Here is a 15636-nt window from a genome sequence, read left to right on the forward strand (position 1 = left end):
ACTGATAAAATGTATGTGTAAGTAATTTGAGATCCCCCTATGAAAGGTTCTCAAAAACAGGATACTGCTTTTGTGTGAAATTAACCTCAGTTCAGAAAGTGAAAGTCTGTAGCTTACGAGTTTAGCTTTTGTGCTAAATTAACTATCAATTTATGATTTTTTTACCACTCAAAACCAAAATGCTAAATTGAGTTGATTCTGAGATGCATAATTTCTTTTGCTATACTTTGTTTATAGCTGGAACAGATGGTGATCAAAATGGACTCGATCACCCATCTGTTGAAGTTTCTCTGGATGAAAACTCAGGAATGTTAGTAGACGGGTTTGAAAGGACCTTTGACGGGAAGCTCAAGTGTCGGTACTGCAACTATGCCAGCAAAGGAACAGCCCGGCTTATTGAACACATTAGAATCCACACAGGTAACGGAGAAACAGCTGGAGAAGGCATTTGTTTGGGGGTGGGAGAGGGGCCAAGGAAGGCAGGTTGATGCGTCCTATAAATAGTTCTAATAGTTTAACATTGATGGCTGATAACAAGGTATGGATAAATGGAGAAGTTACTCTATTTTTTCAAAACAATAGCATAATGAGAGGAAGTAAGGCCCCTTCTAGAGCTTCCCCTTCCTTAGCCATCTTTCTTCGTGTTCCAAGTAATCTCTCAACATTTATCTGCTTCTCAGGCTGGGCAGGTTAATGCTGATGGTATGTGAAGTGATAAAATGTTTTTATCTTCATCCTTAGTATGTTTCAGTTGCCGACCAGGGACAAGGCATTTATACAGTCACGGACTACATTGCTAATCTGCAGGGCTTGCTGTAGCCACCCCACTTCCTGAGAAACCCTCCTAGCTGTTCCTGCCCTGGGCAAGCCCTGGTCAGGTGTCCCAGCTGTGTGCCTGTGGTTTCTCATGCTATGCGGGGCTGACCTAGACCCCTTCTGAGGACAGGGTTTGTGGCAGGGCCCTCTTGGTGCCCACAGAGCCTAAAAGAGCAGCTGACACATAGTGAGTATTCAGTACTTAATTTGTTAAATTAATGACTCCAAATCTCATATTCCAGATATTTATTTTACACCATTTCCAGCTAAGGGCACTAACTCAAATTGTCCCCTCTGGCAGCTGAAGAGGAGAAGGAGGAAGGTAGAGGTAAAGCACTGGCCATTTTGAAGGGACACTTTGCATAACTCATACTTGGACTAGGAAACTCATTTCCATTTTGAGCTTTCTATTTAATAGAAGGACTTTTTAGAAAGGCTTTTTGTATTTTTTTTCTGAGGAAGGGGTATGTGTGTGTATGTGTATGAATATGTATGGAGAAGTGCTCGTGTACAGGTGTGTACATAAACATATAACTGAGGCATACTTTCGGTAAAGTCACTGTTATACAGGGTACTGTCAGTTTTGCTCTTCTTTCCCAAAATGCCAGCTGAAGCCATAACAACTTTTACATGATATTGACTAAGAGAATGGCTCTCTATGTCTCAAATTGTGGCTGAAGAGTTCTTAAGCTTTATTTAAGTGTACAGGTTTCTTTGCAAAGAAACGTGAACAATTTCTAAATCTAATGAACGGACAAAACATGAAACTCTCCACAAATGAGCTACCTTTGCAGTTTCTCCCCCATTTTTCTTTTTAAACAGGTGAGAAACCTCATAGGTGTCACTTATGTCCATTCGCATCTGCTTACGAGCGCCATCTGGAAGCCCACATGCGTTCCCATACAGGAGAAAAACCATACAAATGTGAATTATGTTCCTTCCGCTGCAGTGATCGAAGTAACCTGTCCCATCATCGAAGGCGCAAGCATAAAATGGTACCAATTAAAGGTACTAGGTCTTCCTTAAGCAGCAAGAAAATGTGGGGAGTTTTACAGAAGAAAACAAGCAATCTGGGCTATAGCAGAAGAGCACTAATCAACTTAAGTCCACCTTCCATGGTGGTTCAGAAGCCAGACTACCTTAACGACTTTACCCATGAAATCCCAAATATCCAGACCGACTCGTATGAAAGTATGGCAAAAACCGCACCAACGGGTGGCCTGCCAAGGGACCCACAAGAACTCATGGTTGACAACCCTTTAAATCAGCTCTCGACTCTGGCAGGACAGTTGTCCAGTTTACCGCCGGAGAACCAAAACCCCGCCTCCCCCGACGTAGTCCCCTGCCCCGACGAGAAGCCTTTCATGATGCAGCAGCCCTCTGCCCAAGCGGTCGTTGCCGCCGTGTCCGCGAGTATTCCTCAGAGCTCCTCCCCCACGAGCCCTGAGCCTCGGCCGCCCCACAGTCAGAGGAACTACAGTCCGGTGGCAGGTCCGAGCAGCGAACCGAGTGCCCACACCAGTACCCCCAGCCTAGGGAACAGCCAGCCGAGCACTCCGGCTCCCACGCTGCCGGTCCAGGACCCTCAGCTCCTGCACCACTGCCAGCACTGTGATATGTACTTCGCCGACAACATCCTTTACACTATTCATATGGGATGTCATGGGTACGAAAATCCTTTCCAGTGTAACATATGTGGCTGCAAATGTAAAAACAAGTATGATTTTGCCTGTCATTTTGCAAGGGGACAACATAATCAACACTGATTGAAAATAATCACATTATGCTTTCCTTGGTTTTACCTTTGTGTTTTATAGTTTTGTTTATTGTCGTTTTTGTTTTTCTGGGGGTGGGGTCATTCCTAATAAGATGTCTGCTAATTTAAAGTCTATCTACATATTTATAGAATGTAAGTTTGACAGTGGAAACAAAACTTTCTCCTTTTTTTTTTTCTTCTCCCCATAAAAATCTGGTGAGGGTCACTTATGTATTAGAACAGTTAGACACATTGGGGTCTACTTTCTCGTTTCATTTAGACATTTGAGAATTGGAGTGCAGTCATAATCCTAACAGGTATTCATTTAAGTTTCCCATATTTATGGTCCATAAAATCTTCAAAGCTTATTGCTACTCTTGGTATTTCAACATACACATTGCAGCTAGGTAATTTCTGCCATGAATCAGCATGGTAAAATTACCACCTCTTCCAAAGTCTATTAACAGCTTATTTCAGTGTTTTCGGAGAGGAATTGCCTTTAACAACACTCTTAACTGACATGCTGTTTAGTTCACATTGCTCAAGTTGAAGCCGCGCTTTCGTTTCAACTGATAATCACAGAACTACTTTGTGTAGATTTTGTTTTCCATAAGGGGAAATGTAATAGTGCATTCCTTTCAAATTAAAGCTATAAAAACATGAGGTAAAAGTTCTGAAAAGAAATGAAACTTAAATTGAAAATGGGCTTAATATTTAAAATACCTGTTTATTCCATTTCCAGTTTAAACACCTATCTTTTTATGCTGGTTTATTGTAAAAGCCACAGGAAAATACAGGAGAGTGCTAGAAATATAAGAGGATTATCTGTAAAGATGCCTTTTTGTTTCTTTTAATTTGAACCTTTCATTTAAATTCTCCATTCTGACGTCATTATTGTCAGGCAAGGTTGATAAGTATACTGAGACTCTGTTATTCCTTCTATTCCTTTGATGACCAAAGAGGTACAGTGGAATTTATCCACCTCACTCCTCGGAAATGCAGTCCTTTACACACATGCACACGCGCGCGCGCACACACACACACACACACACACACACACAGAATCTCTGAAATGTCCATTTCCTGCCCTCTGTCCATTCATCGTCCATAATTTCTGAGAAGAGGTGGTATAGTAACACATGGGAAAATGTGGTGGTGAAGTAATACTTAAAAAAATGAGAACGTGTGTGCAGAGCAAATTCTGGTTTTTCCTTCAGAATTGGCCACTTAAAAGATTTGCTGTGAATTCAAGTTGTAATGCTTATTTGCAGGTCCTGCCAGTTTTTCGTGTACAGTGACAAAACTATACGGAGACTGAATCGCCGCCTTAGTAGGAAAGGGTACAAAAAGTAGGAAAATAGAAGATGCAGTTAAATGTGGTATTTAATTTGTTTACAAAAATAAGACTTGCTAAATCTAGAATAATTTTGAATAGGAGGCTATTGTTTTTATATTGTGTAATAACTAGCTTACTCTGAAGAGGGCTTGGTCAATAAAATATATCGTTACTAACTGCTGGTTTCTGTGTACTTTGCAAAAGTTTGATTTTTTAATTTGGTTCAGATCTTACAAAGTGTTACTAATTGGCTTCTTAAGGAGAATATCCTAACTACTAAGCATTTATTAAGCAAAAAAGACCTCAGCTCATCTATAGTAACTAAAAGGGAAACACGGACAGTGTATGTCCCCAGAACCCCCAAGTGCCAACTTAATGGATCTTCTGCCCTCCCTTCCAAATGCTAGAAAGACAGTAAAAGGAGTTCTTGTGGTTTAATGTCCAATTGAAACTAATCTCAGCAGCATTGTTGAGAGAGCAGCAAGGAGTCTGTCCAAACTGTCAGTAACTCTCTTCCTTGTCAGATCTGAGGCTTGTGCCATCTACGATTGTATTTCTCTTGTAGCTTCACTCACTCACTGCTCAGATCCACTTTCATGCAACCATTTCCAAATCTGACTTGGCTCCAGTATTTTTTTATTGCCAGGAGAAACAGGTTGCCGTCATTTGGAAGCTTTTGCAATTCAAACGAAAGCAATACTCTAAGATAGAAAATGAGAGATTTCATTAAAGAAAGAGGAAGGACTCTCTCATTAAAACCAGTTTATTAACTCTATATTCTGGGCCCAATAGTGACACACACTTTTTTCTGACAACTAAAGATAGATGTTTTGAAGGTACATTTTAATTTAAACAGAGAATATCTTTTTTTCATAATTATAAACTAGAATTAGAAATCTAATTTTCCTAAGACTTAAAAGAGCACAGTCCGCGTTCCAAAGGCGTCAGTGCTTGAGCGCTACAATTAATTCTAAATGCACTAAAGTTTTTGAATCAAATCTACCTTAGAAACGTTTTTAGTATTGTATTTTTTAAAAAGATTTAGGATTTTATTTAAATTTTCTGTGAGTTAAATTTTATACATGGAAAGATACTATCTTCCATTAAGTGTTGAATATGTTTCTCCCATTTTATTTTTAATCAAATATTTTATAGAAAGGAGCTGCTAGGAAAAGTTGAACGTGAACTATTTATAGTACTTTGCTGTGAACAGGCAATGCTCTGAAACTAAATTTATTTTTGTTCAGTGAACATAAGTTTAGATTTTTAAAGTTCATAGATAATTTATCTCCACTAATATTTTTTTAAGAAACTGTGAAGAGATTAACAGGGAATAATTTCGTTTCAGATTTTACTAATCTAGTATGTAGCTACAACTTCTTGAAATTCAAGTAAAGGCTAGACTTTTACTTTGAATATTTGCCACTGCTATTTCATTTTAGAAATAAGTGTTTGCCATTTATCTGCAGAATTGTTTGACAAAGGGGATATCCCTTTAAAAATGTTGAGATAAACTTCATTTTAAGTTTTACTAAAAGATATTTATCAAGTGGATGTATTATTTTTAAAGAAATTCCCTGCTAAGGATTTTTTCATTAAATAATATTAGAGGGATTACGATTTCTACAACTTGTTTTTGTTCATATGTACTTTGATGTAAAGAACATATTTTATATGCAAAACATAAAACCTGAGTATGGTTGCAAAACACTACATTGTTTAGGGATTCCAGAGAGCAGTTTGATGCTGAAATAACCATATCTAGTCTGTAGTTCATATTGTGAATTAAGCTTTGCTTTTGTAATACATGAATAAAAAAATAACACTTCTATTGATCTCGATTTTTCTTCTTTGAAAACTAGGGTCCAGTTAGTTTTTTAGTAATTTTCCCGTATGTAAACTGTTAATTAAAAAAAGGGGTGGGGGTTATGGCTATATTGGTTTGAATTTGTAGAATGCCTTACCCATGAGAAGATCTGTCACATGAGTTAAAAAAAACAGCTCCATGTATCCACATCTTGTCTTCTTCCTTCTCTGCCTTATTGACGAAGACTCCTGTCTTCCTCCTTCGAAGACACCAGCCCTACCCTAAGGGTTCTGGCACATAAATGAGGAAGCCTGCTGCCGATACTCAACTGTCCATGTCACATCCGACAAGCCACCAACTGAAGTAGTTTCTGTTGTGACAAATGGATCTTTAGAATGGACTTTTTTTTTTTTTTTAAACAAGTCTGGCAATTCACACCACTGGCCTAGAAAATATCCAGTAATGCAAAATGGTTTTATTTTGCAAACTCAACCAAAATTGGATATTTGATTGTAAGTTCAAAAGTTTTAATGCTTTGGAAAATATTTCTGGACAATATTATCTTTCTCATGATGAAAAAAAGCAATAGCGTCTGATACACTGATGGTTTCTGGAAAGCACAGGTACTTTTTGTTTCCTTGTCTTAGGTCTTCCAAAAACTCTGCTTTGAGCTTGTTGAGTTCTTCTGCTAGAAGCTTCAAGTTGAAAGGAAGCACTCGTTCCTCTAAAATGAAAAGACATTCTCAAGTTATTCGTATAAATTAAATCAGGCCACGCTGTCTAACAACATAGGAAATTAATTTGAATACTTCTGACAAACTGATCAGATTTTGTTAATCACAGTTGAGTTGGTGTACTATGTAGACAAAAGGTCACACTGACTGATGACAAATCTTTTAAATAACTTGGTATGAGATGCGTGAGCAGAAAAGATAAGCCTGAAGGGGATTTTTTGTTGTTATTGACAAGATGGTTGGTTTAGAATGTTCTTGAGCTAACAGGTAGTAAGGCAAAAACAGCAGGAATAGGAAATGACAGTGTGGTTGAAACTGTTGTAAATAGTCTCTAGAGCAGATGTCCAACATATAACTTCCTACAATGATGGGAATGTCCTGGATCTGCCCTCTTCAATACAGCAGCCACTAGCCACGGGGGTAATGTGACTGAGGAACTAGATGTTTATTATTAAACAGCTTTATTGAAATAAATTTGCATACTATATACCCTTTATTAATTTAGACTCCAACTCAGGGGGCACCTGGGTGGCTCAGTCGGTTAAGTGTCTGACTCCTGGTCTCAGCTCAGGTCATGATCTCGAGGTTCAGGAGATAGAGTCCCACGTTGGGTTCTGTGCCTCTAGATTTCTCCCTTCTGGATCTCTCACACGACTGAACTCAAGCAGCACGTGGCCGTCTGTGATGGCTTCTTTCACTTAGTCTAACATTTTCAAGGCTCATCCTGGCTCCGATGAATAATGCTGACGCAAACATTTGTGTTCACATTTTTATATGAACATATGTTTTCACTTCTCTTTCCTGGCAGTGCAATTGCTGCGTCCCGTGGTGACTACACTTACTCGCTGCAGGACGTGCTCGGTTGTTTGCCAAAGCAGCTGCACTGCTTCCCATTCCCACCAGCAGCGGACGAGGGTTCGGATTTCCCCACGTGCTCACCGCCTCTTGGACTTTCTGATTCTGGCTGGCCTAGTGAGTGGGTGCAGTGGCCGCTCACGGTTTTGGTTTGCGTTTCCCTGATGACTAATGATGTCAAGTGTGTCTTCTTGTGGTTGTGGGCCACTTGTGGATCTTCCCTGGGGAAATGTCTATTCAGATCCTTTGCCCGTTTTTAAAATCGGGTTATCTTTATTATTGAGTGGTAAGAGTCCTTTATCTGTTTTGGATGCAAGTCCCTTATGAGATAGATGATTTGCGAGGATTTTCTCCTGATCTGTGGGTTGTCTTTTCATTTTCTTGGTGGTAGGAGAAATGAATTTCTAATTTCATTTAAGCATAGATCTAGAAGCCGCGACCACCTCCCTCACCAAAAAAAAAAAAAAAAAAGGTTTTTTTTAATGGGTGGGAAATAAGAGTGATTTGAGCGTAATCCTATCTCCTCCCCTTCTCTTCATTTTATACAGAAGACAAGGCAGGCAAATGATTGAGCCCCAGCTCCTGCAACTATTTGCAACTATTTTTGTTTCTATTCTAATTATGCTGCTGTTTCTCTTCCAGGCCCGTGTTTTTCAAACTCTGGATTATAACCTACAAGTGAGATGCAGGTTGCAAGCTGTGTTTATCTAAAATGGAATCAAAAAGATCACAGAAGAGCTCACCGAACGTGAGGGTTCTGTGAAACTTGTTGCTATGCACGTGTGTGTTCGTGTACTGAGCTACAGTCTCGGGTACAAGACAAAATCTGCTTCTGGATCGTGGTTAAAAAAAAAAAAGTATGAAACACACCATATGGTTAGTGTATTGTTTCTTTTTCCAAGAAACTGTTGTAAAGGTGTTAAGAATAGATGCCAATGATGCAGGGAGCGTAAGAGAAAACAAACTAGAGTCAGACTTGACTCTGAACCCAGGTTGGCCACGTATCTAGCAGCTGTTCAGCCTTGGGTAAGTTACTTGATCCTCTCAGAACCTTCATTTCCCCATTTGTAAAATTACACCTACCTCATGAGGCTGTCAAGACTGGAAACAGTATGTATAAGGCACTTAGCATGTAAAAGCTAAAGAAACGGTAGGCTATTAGTTTTTAAGTCAGATTTTAAATATAGCGTAGAGTTCAATATTTAAAAGCGAAAGGAGTAATTTTTTTTAATGTTCATTTATTTTGAGACACAGAGAACAACAGAGGGGAAGGACAGAGAGAGAGGGAAAGAGAATCCCAAGCAGGCTTTGCACCGTCATCACAGAGCCTGACACGCGTCTTGATCCCATGAATCATGAGATCATGACCCGAGCCAAAATCAAGAGTCGGACGCTTAACCAACCGAGCCATCCAGGCACCCCTAAAGGAGTTATTTTATAAAACGACCACACATGCCATCTAAGTTCAGACTGACAATCCACTGAGCTTGCTGACTGGACATGTGGCCCCTGACCACCTCTCCCCATTCCTTATTTCACCCGATTCAGTGGCCTCTTTTCTGCTCTAAGACCTACCAAATAACTTCACCTTGGGGTTTCTGCACCCGTGTCCACCGCGTGGAATGATCTATCTCCAGATATCTGCATGCTGACTCTTTCCATTATTCATATCTCTGCTTAAATATCACCTCTGAGAAGCCTTCCTGATTACCCTTTAAAAGAAGCTCTCCCGGGTGCCTGGGTGGCTCAGTCGGTTGAGCGTCCGACTTCGGCTCAGGTCATGATCTCGTGGTTCGTGAGTTCAAGCCCCGCGTTGGGCTCTGTGCTGACAGCTCAGAGCCTGGAGCCTGCTTCGGATTCTGTGTCTCCCTCTCTCTCCCCCTCCCCGGCTCATGCTCTGTCTCTCTGTCTCAAAAATAAATAAAAACAAAACAAAAAAACATTAAAAAACAGTTTTTAAAAGAAGCTCTCCCATCACCCTCCACTGCCTTACCCTACTTTATTTTTCTTCAGGGCACCAGCAGAGACTCATGTATTTGTCTGTCTCCTCGAAGTAATGTTCTGCTCCCTGCTGACACCCCAGTATCTAGAATAAAGCCTAGTACAGAGTAGCCACTCAATAAAAATGTATTGGATGGATGAATACCCTGTTCTGGGGGGTAGAATTTTTAGTTTTATATAATCCAGTTGCATAGTGAAACTAAAAACAATGTCAACGTTGTGACGGAAAGCTAACCAACTACCCAAGGGAACAAGAACAGCAGGAGAGTTGTATCAACTAAACCCCACACGACTGCTCAACATACCTTTTGCTTCCTTCATCGTCTGAGAGACAATCCTTCGGAGCATCTGATCGGCTTGATGAAGAAGGTTGGTTGAACAAACGATTCTGTCTGCTTCCTATGCAACACAGACGTCGTTACTGGAAGTTAGGTAGTTTTATAAAAGAGGTGGCTAAACTGTGATGTGTTTCTGATGAGACTACAAGGAAAGTTACGGTGGCTTTTCTGTTCCAGCTGTCCCTCCCGAGATCCCATCTAGATGACGGGGGCTGACGATCTGTCCAATAATGGGCTCTCCGTCTACAGCGTTTGTCACTATGTGCGGTGCAAGTGCTCCTGTCCTTGTCCGTCCCAAGCTACCAACACCAACATATGTTAACAGGCTCTAACATTTCGGAAAATGTGACAGTCGGCTTTGACCAGCTGCTGCACGCGGCCACCAGGATGCCACTGCAGCCAGTTGTCATAAGTAGAGTGCTGCTGAGATGCCAAGGCGGTGACAAAGGCATTTTTCACATTTTACTCTTATTTTTTTTTTACATTCAGCTCAGAAAGACCTTCCTTCAAACAGTTGTACCTTGCCATTTATACCAAATCTATACTGGAAGATTTACCTTTTGTTCCACATTGTCCTCAATATATTTTACTGGATTTTCCAAAGCAGTAAGCAATAAATCGGTCAACTTCAGGCTAGAAGAGAAGGTGAGATAAAATGAATCCTTCTATCAAACATCTTTTTTAAAAAGAACCTGTGTTTATGAATACTGAATTGAATTCTAGAGGAATAAACATGCTATAATCCAAAGGATCCTAAGCCAAAGGGGTAAAAAATGAAAAGATTTGGAAGCTACCTTCTACTTACAAAATCCAAATGGAGAAGCTGAAAACAAATTATAAGGCAAAAGAATCCCCTTATTTAAAAAATATTAATTTTCTAAGACTCATTTCAATAAGCTTTGAAAAGAAATCCTCTCTTTTCCCTTATTAAGTGCCAAATTTTAGGCTACTATAACTCTACTTTATTTCCTAAAGAAGGGACTTCTTTCTGGCTTCTTATTTACTGGATGGGGATTAGCAAAGTTCCTCGCTGGTCAAGGGGCCATGGAGGGTTCAGGTAGAATCCATTCATTCGTTTACTACTATGTATGTGAAACTATGTGCTGTAAGTTGGGGGTACAGCAAGATCCCTACGCTTTCTAAATCCAGCAGTGGTTACATCATCTCTATTAGGAGACAGATAATTAAATCAGCAAAAATGTATAATTTCAGACAGTGACAAGTGGATAAGTGAAAACAAAGTGAATTTTAAAAATCAGCCATTGAAAAACTGCTGGTCCCCTGTGGACAACAGTTAGGCAGGAGCTAAGAAAATGAGGGCAAAATAGCTCTAGAACTGTGCTGTCTGAGAAAATAGCCACTAGCCACATGAGGCTATTTAAGTTTACAGTAATTAAAATAAAATTTAAAATTCAGGCCGCCAGATGCACCGGCTATATTTCAAGTGCTCAATAGTCACATGTGGCCAGCAGCTACTACACTGGACAGTACAAATGTAGTACATTTCCATCATCTGCGAAAATTCCATTAGAAATGTGCGGCTGTAGAACTCTCAAGACATATATCACAGACGAAAGCATTAGCACCGCAGCCCACAGGCATCACATATATGCGGTGGTGTAACTGCAGTGGGGTCTGAGGCAAAATTAGGACTCCAGACCACTTCCACTCTCTTTCTTTCTGTGAGAAAATTACTGGGCAACCTATTTAGACTGTGCTACTGTGGCAAGAGTTTCAAAGATGTGTCCAACTCTGCATTCCCTGCTCTGATCTCTGGGAGAACGTAGTCTTTTTTTTTTTTTTTTAAGTTTATTTATGTATCTTGAGAGAGAGAGAGAGAGAGAGAGGATCTCAAGCAGGCTCTGCACTGTCAGCACAGAGCCCGACGTTGGGGCTGGAACTCCCAAGCTGTGAGATCCTGAAACCAGGGGTCAGATGCTTAACCGACTGAGCCACCCAGGCGCCCCTGGGAGAACATAGTCTTAACAAGAGCACATGTGCGCCAGCAAACTTGGGTTCACATCTGAGCTACCACGAGCTCGGGGACTCTGGGCAAACTAACTTTCTCACTCAGTTGCCTCTTCTCTAGAGAGGAGAGAGAGCAATCTCCATGCTTGTGTAAAGGTTAACCGAGTGGACCTGGGTAAAGCCAAGGCACAGTGCTCCCTCAGGGAGGCACCCAGCTAAGGTCAGCTTTGCGTAGGATACCTGGCTTCGGAAGAACATTCTGAACTCTCAATTGTGAGGCTGTTGTGTTCCCAAGCATTTTTCTCGGGGTTGGGCTTTTCCAGCTTTCTTCCCATCAGGTGGATGGTCTCAGCAGGCAGCGCCTGGGGTCTCTGGCCGTTCCTCTGTAAACAGGTCTCCAGGGAACAATCTAAAAAAAGCTGGCAAAAGCCTAATGAATCTGAAAGCAATGTGAAACCGTGAAATCAGTGGTGCACTATTTTTTCCAAAATGCCAAATAAACAAATCAGGCAAATTATCCCAGCTGTGGCAGGAAAATACTGAACATCTAGCTTTGAAAATTAAGTAAATCTGTAACTTCCTGATCCAATTCAATTCTCACTAAAAGCGGTCGTGATTTTGATGGGCAAACAAGTGTCTGTGTGTAAGAAAAAAAAAATGTTTTAATTACATTTCCGAGCCAGTTGGTAGACTTCATATCTCATACTTTGATAATAAAAGTTGTCATCTAAAATCAAAAACAAAGGTCTAGAAACAGCAGTCTTTGTTAAGAGATAGCAAGACTGGGCCTCCGGTGCAGCAGAAGATATCAGATCTTGGTCCTTTAAGCAGGTTATAAAATCCTCCCACATGGCTTCAGTCCTGTTGGGTGGGGTAGACATCTGACACCCGTTAATGACAGCCAACAAGAAGTATTCTAGGTACTTCAACAGTTCCTGTCGAAGCACCTTCCATTGGGATGGCTACAAAAGAGGGAAAAATCACAATTTATATTGGGCTTTGGTCAATAGGGTGCTCCCGCTTATCGCCTTCCACCCCACGTGAACATCTCAGCTCACAGAGCCAACCCATGTGGAATTCTCTGAGCACAACTCGTTTCACCTTGCCTCCTAGGTCTTCCGATATCCTGTTTCCTCTGCCCAGAAACTCCTACTCACTGAGGATAGTCCTCTGAAGTCTCCACAGACACATCCACGCAGGAGGCAGCTCAGACCCTCCCTTGCCTACACGACCTCCTGCTTTGCACAGACGGGGTCTCCACCCTAACGGGGCTTACACTATTTAGGCATTTGTTTGCACATCTCTAACTCTCCGCTCAATCAATAGTCCATGGGCTAACTGGCCTCCAGCAGACGGTCAGGCACGTAAGAGGTACTCCAGTACAGAAAATGACTGAATGAGTAAATAAATGGAAGAATGAAAAGCTGTTACCATCCAAGAGAAATGAGCCAAAATCAATATCCTGACAAAATAAAATTGGCTTAGACAAAGCAACGCTGGTTTGCCCTTGAGATGAGAAAAGTTGTGGACAGAAAAGATCTGCCGAAAGGCGCCTGGGTCAGGGTGAAAAGCCTTGAGGCTCACAACAGAGTTGGAATGGGATGGGGAAAGCTAGACTGAAGGGAAGAGAATAAGTAACTTGAGAACATAGGTAATCTTGTGCCACTCAAGGACTGTGGAGAGCAGGTCCAGTCTGGAGAGAAAACATAGGAACAGGAGATAAGGGTCCCTCTCCTGCCTGTCCATGCCTTACCACATCACTGACATTACAGCACATACAACAAATACATCAGCTAAACCTACGGAGAAGGAAAACACGATCACTTCCTAAAAGGTGAGATTTCCTACTCATGGTGACTAGTTGAGTCCCACAGTCTCCGTCTACAGGGAGGAGTGGAAAAACTGTAACGATAAAAGTGAGGACACGGCCCAGTAAATACAACCATACATCTTGCCAACTTTCAGCTTTCACTCAAGTGGCGAAAATACTATCATCCAACTAAATCTAGTGCTGCCAGGGACTTGATACTGTAGTCATCTCACAATTAGAACAAGAACGGGACACAATACATACAGTTGCCAGCCACCGAACGTATTGTAATTTTACATATATGGAGAGTGGACTCACATCATATTCGTATTTTATTTAGATGCCTCCACCTACACACAGGTACTGAACAACAAATCTATCTCAATTTTTCAGAATCTGTCCGAGTATTTAGTCCAGGGGGAGAACGAGATGGGAGATATGAATCCACTCTTCCCCAGAGGTCGCACTTTTCTTGTGCTTCTCCAAGGGGACGCATCTCGCTGCACAGAGTGTGATTTGAAGGCTTCAAGAGAATCTATAAGTACCTATATGTAAGTAGGTGCCTAAACACAAGCCCATTACTTCATCTGGTGGTCACCTGAGAAACAGCCGTCTTTTCCTAATGCTGGCAGAGGCAGATTTACCCGGAAATGAGTGAAGAGAGAGCTTCAGACACCAGCCCCTTCATCTGTACAGCTTTCTATTGTCATGGGAGGGAACCTAGTAATTTTGTTATTCATAATTTTGTATCCTTTATCTTAAAAAAAAAAAAAAAAAAGTTCCCAACTGTGTAAACTTGAAGACCCACAAAGATTCACCGGTGGCTGGACGTTAAACTGGCTGTGAAATCCGTACAGGCCCCAAATATGCACATAAATCTCTGCGACGAATCCTTCTAAGACGGAGTCGACACATTCTACGTTAAACCAACTCCACTTCTCTCGAACTCCAGTCTCCCCCCTCCGTCAGGGCCGCACCTCCCACCCAAGGGGCAGTCCAGCATTTAGGTGGAGCCCCTCTATTTCCTTCTGCGACCACAGGCTAGGCCCCGCCCCCTCCGTACTCACCAACGGCCGCGCGCTCGCCTCCTCGAGGAACGCGTCCGGCATGACGTCATCATAGGCGACCACGCCGACCGCCCAGCCCCGCTCCTGCCGTAACCGGGGGCTTAGGGCCCGCGCGAAGGTCGATTTTCCTGCCGCGGGCAGGCCGCAGAGGAGGCAGAGGCCTAGCCTCCGTGGCCCCTCGCCATGCACTCCTCTGGCGTCCTCGGCGGTCTTCATGCTGTCGCGGGAGACGGGAGGCGGCTGGGGACGTCGTCTCCGGAACCGGCCGCCCAGCGCGCACGCGCAGTCTCCCACAGCCCTGCCGCGCCGCGCCGCCTGGGGCCGGGAGGGGGCACCCGGCGGGTCTTCCGATCCTGGCACCGTGCGCGGCCCGCCTGTTTGCGAGGGCTCCCGTTTGTGAGGCGAGTCCTCTGGGCTCGGCAGGCCGCGGTGATGCGTTTCCTAACCTCCGGCCATTTCCCAAAGGGTCAGAGAGGTGGCCTCAGTGTTCAGTTAGATTTGTCCTCCCCGCTGGAAACTTGCAAGCCACTAGGAATTGCGCCTCGGTCTTGCTACGACCAAGTACCGGGCCCTGGAAGATCCCGGAAGAAGCTTTGGGCGTCTTTCTCCAGCGGTCTTTGAAAGGTCAAGTGCTGGAGGTCAGCATAGCAGGCGAAGCTGACAGTCCCACGGCCGCGCTCCTCTGCCCCTCCTAAATGTGACAGGTGGCAGGGCAAAATAAATAGTTACTGTGCCCTGAGTTACAGCAAGTGTGAGGAAGTGGAGGCCGGATAGAACATCCCTAGACCTCAGTTCCAATGCTTTCATGCAGAGGACAGTAGGTATTTTAGTGTTCAAATACTAAGCTGTGGAGAGGTATAAGACAAACTCCCTGTGTGCAGATGTAGTGTAGAGAAGTTGAATTCGGATTCTAACTTACACCTTATTTTAAAGGGGATTACTTCTTAGTCGTAAAGTGGTATGTTCAAAATGTGAACAAGTGAGGTTAGAGTCCACATACAGGGGCAAAATACAATCGGTAACCCAATGTTAAATCTGGTATAAATTGACACGGCATGTGTATGTACATTTTCTTTTTTCTTTTGAAGCTGAGCCACGAGTTAAACATACTCTTAATTTCATGACATTCTGCCATTGGTCCAGTGCAA

General features: G+C 42.5%; 2 protein-coding genes across 7 annotated transcripts in view; one reads left to right on the forward strand and one right to left on the reverse strand.

Moving 5' to 3' along the window:
• The window catches only part of IKZF5 (IKAROS family zinc finger 5), a 24296-nt gene extending 18559 nt beyond the window's left edge, over positions 1 to 5737 (forward strand). For all 3 annotated transcript variants that reach the window (XM_060641277.3, XM_060641279.3, XM_060641278.3), the window contains 2 exons: positions 238 to 420; positions 1639 to 5737. In XM_060641277.3, the coding sequence (XP_060497260.1) occupies positions 238 to 420; positions 1639 to 2582 (1127 nt within the window). In that variant the 3' untranslated portion in view covers positions 2583 to 5737. The remainder of the gene's footprint in view (positions 1 to 237; positions 421 to 1638) is intronic.
• PSTK (phosphoseryl-tRNA kinase) overlaps positions 1 to 15238 on the reverse strand; it is a 16021-nt gene extending 783 nt beyond the window's left edge. Inside the window, exons 1-6 of one of the 4 annotated variants that reach the window (XM_078434925.2) lie at positions 14489 to 15203; positions 12282 to 12573; positions 11852 to 12050; positions 10201 to 10276; positions 9611 to 9704; positions 3435 to 4609 (exon numbers count right to left, since the gene is read on the reverse strand). In XM_078434925.2, coding sequence (XP_078291051.1) covers positions 4545 to 4609; positions 9611 to 9704; positions 10201 to 10276; positions 11852 to 12050; positions 12282 to 12573; positions 14489 to 14704 — 942 coding nt within the window. In that variant the 5' untranslated portion in view covers positions 14705 to 15203 and the 3' untranslated portion in view covers positions 3435 to 4544. Of the gene's footprint in view, positions 1 to 3434; positions 4610 to 6170; positions 6440 to 9610; positions 9705 to 10200; positions 10277 to 11851; positions 12051 to 12281; positions 12574 to 14398 lie in introns of those variants that run through there. The other 3 variants (XM_078434922.2, XM_078434923.2, XM_078434924.2) reach the window with 3 other exon arrangements.
• Between the last annotated feature and the right edge of the window lie 398 nt (positions 15239 to 15636).

Source organism: Panthera onca, chromosome D2 (assembly GCF_046562875.1).
Source record: "Panthera onca isolate mPanOnc1 chromosome D2, mPanOnc1 haplotype 2, whole genome shotgun sequence".
Classification (NCBI taxonomy): domain Eukaryota; kingdom Metazoa; phylum Chordata; class Mammalia; order Carnivora; family Felidae; genus Panthera; species Panthera onca.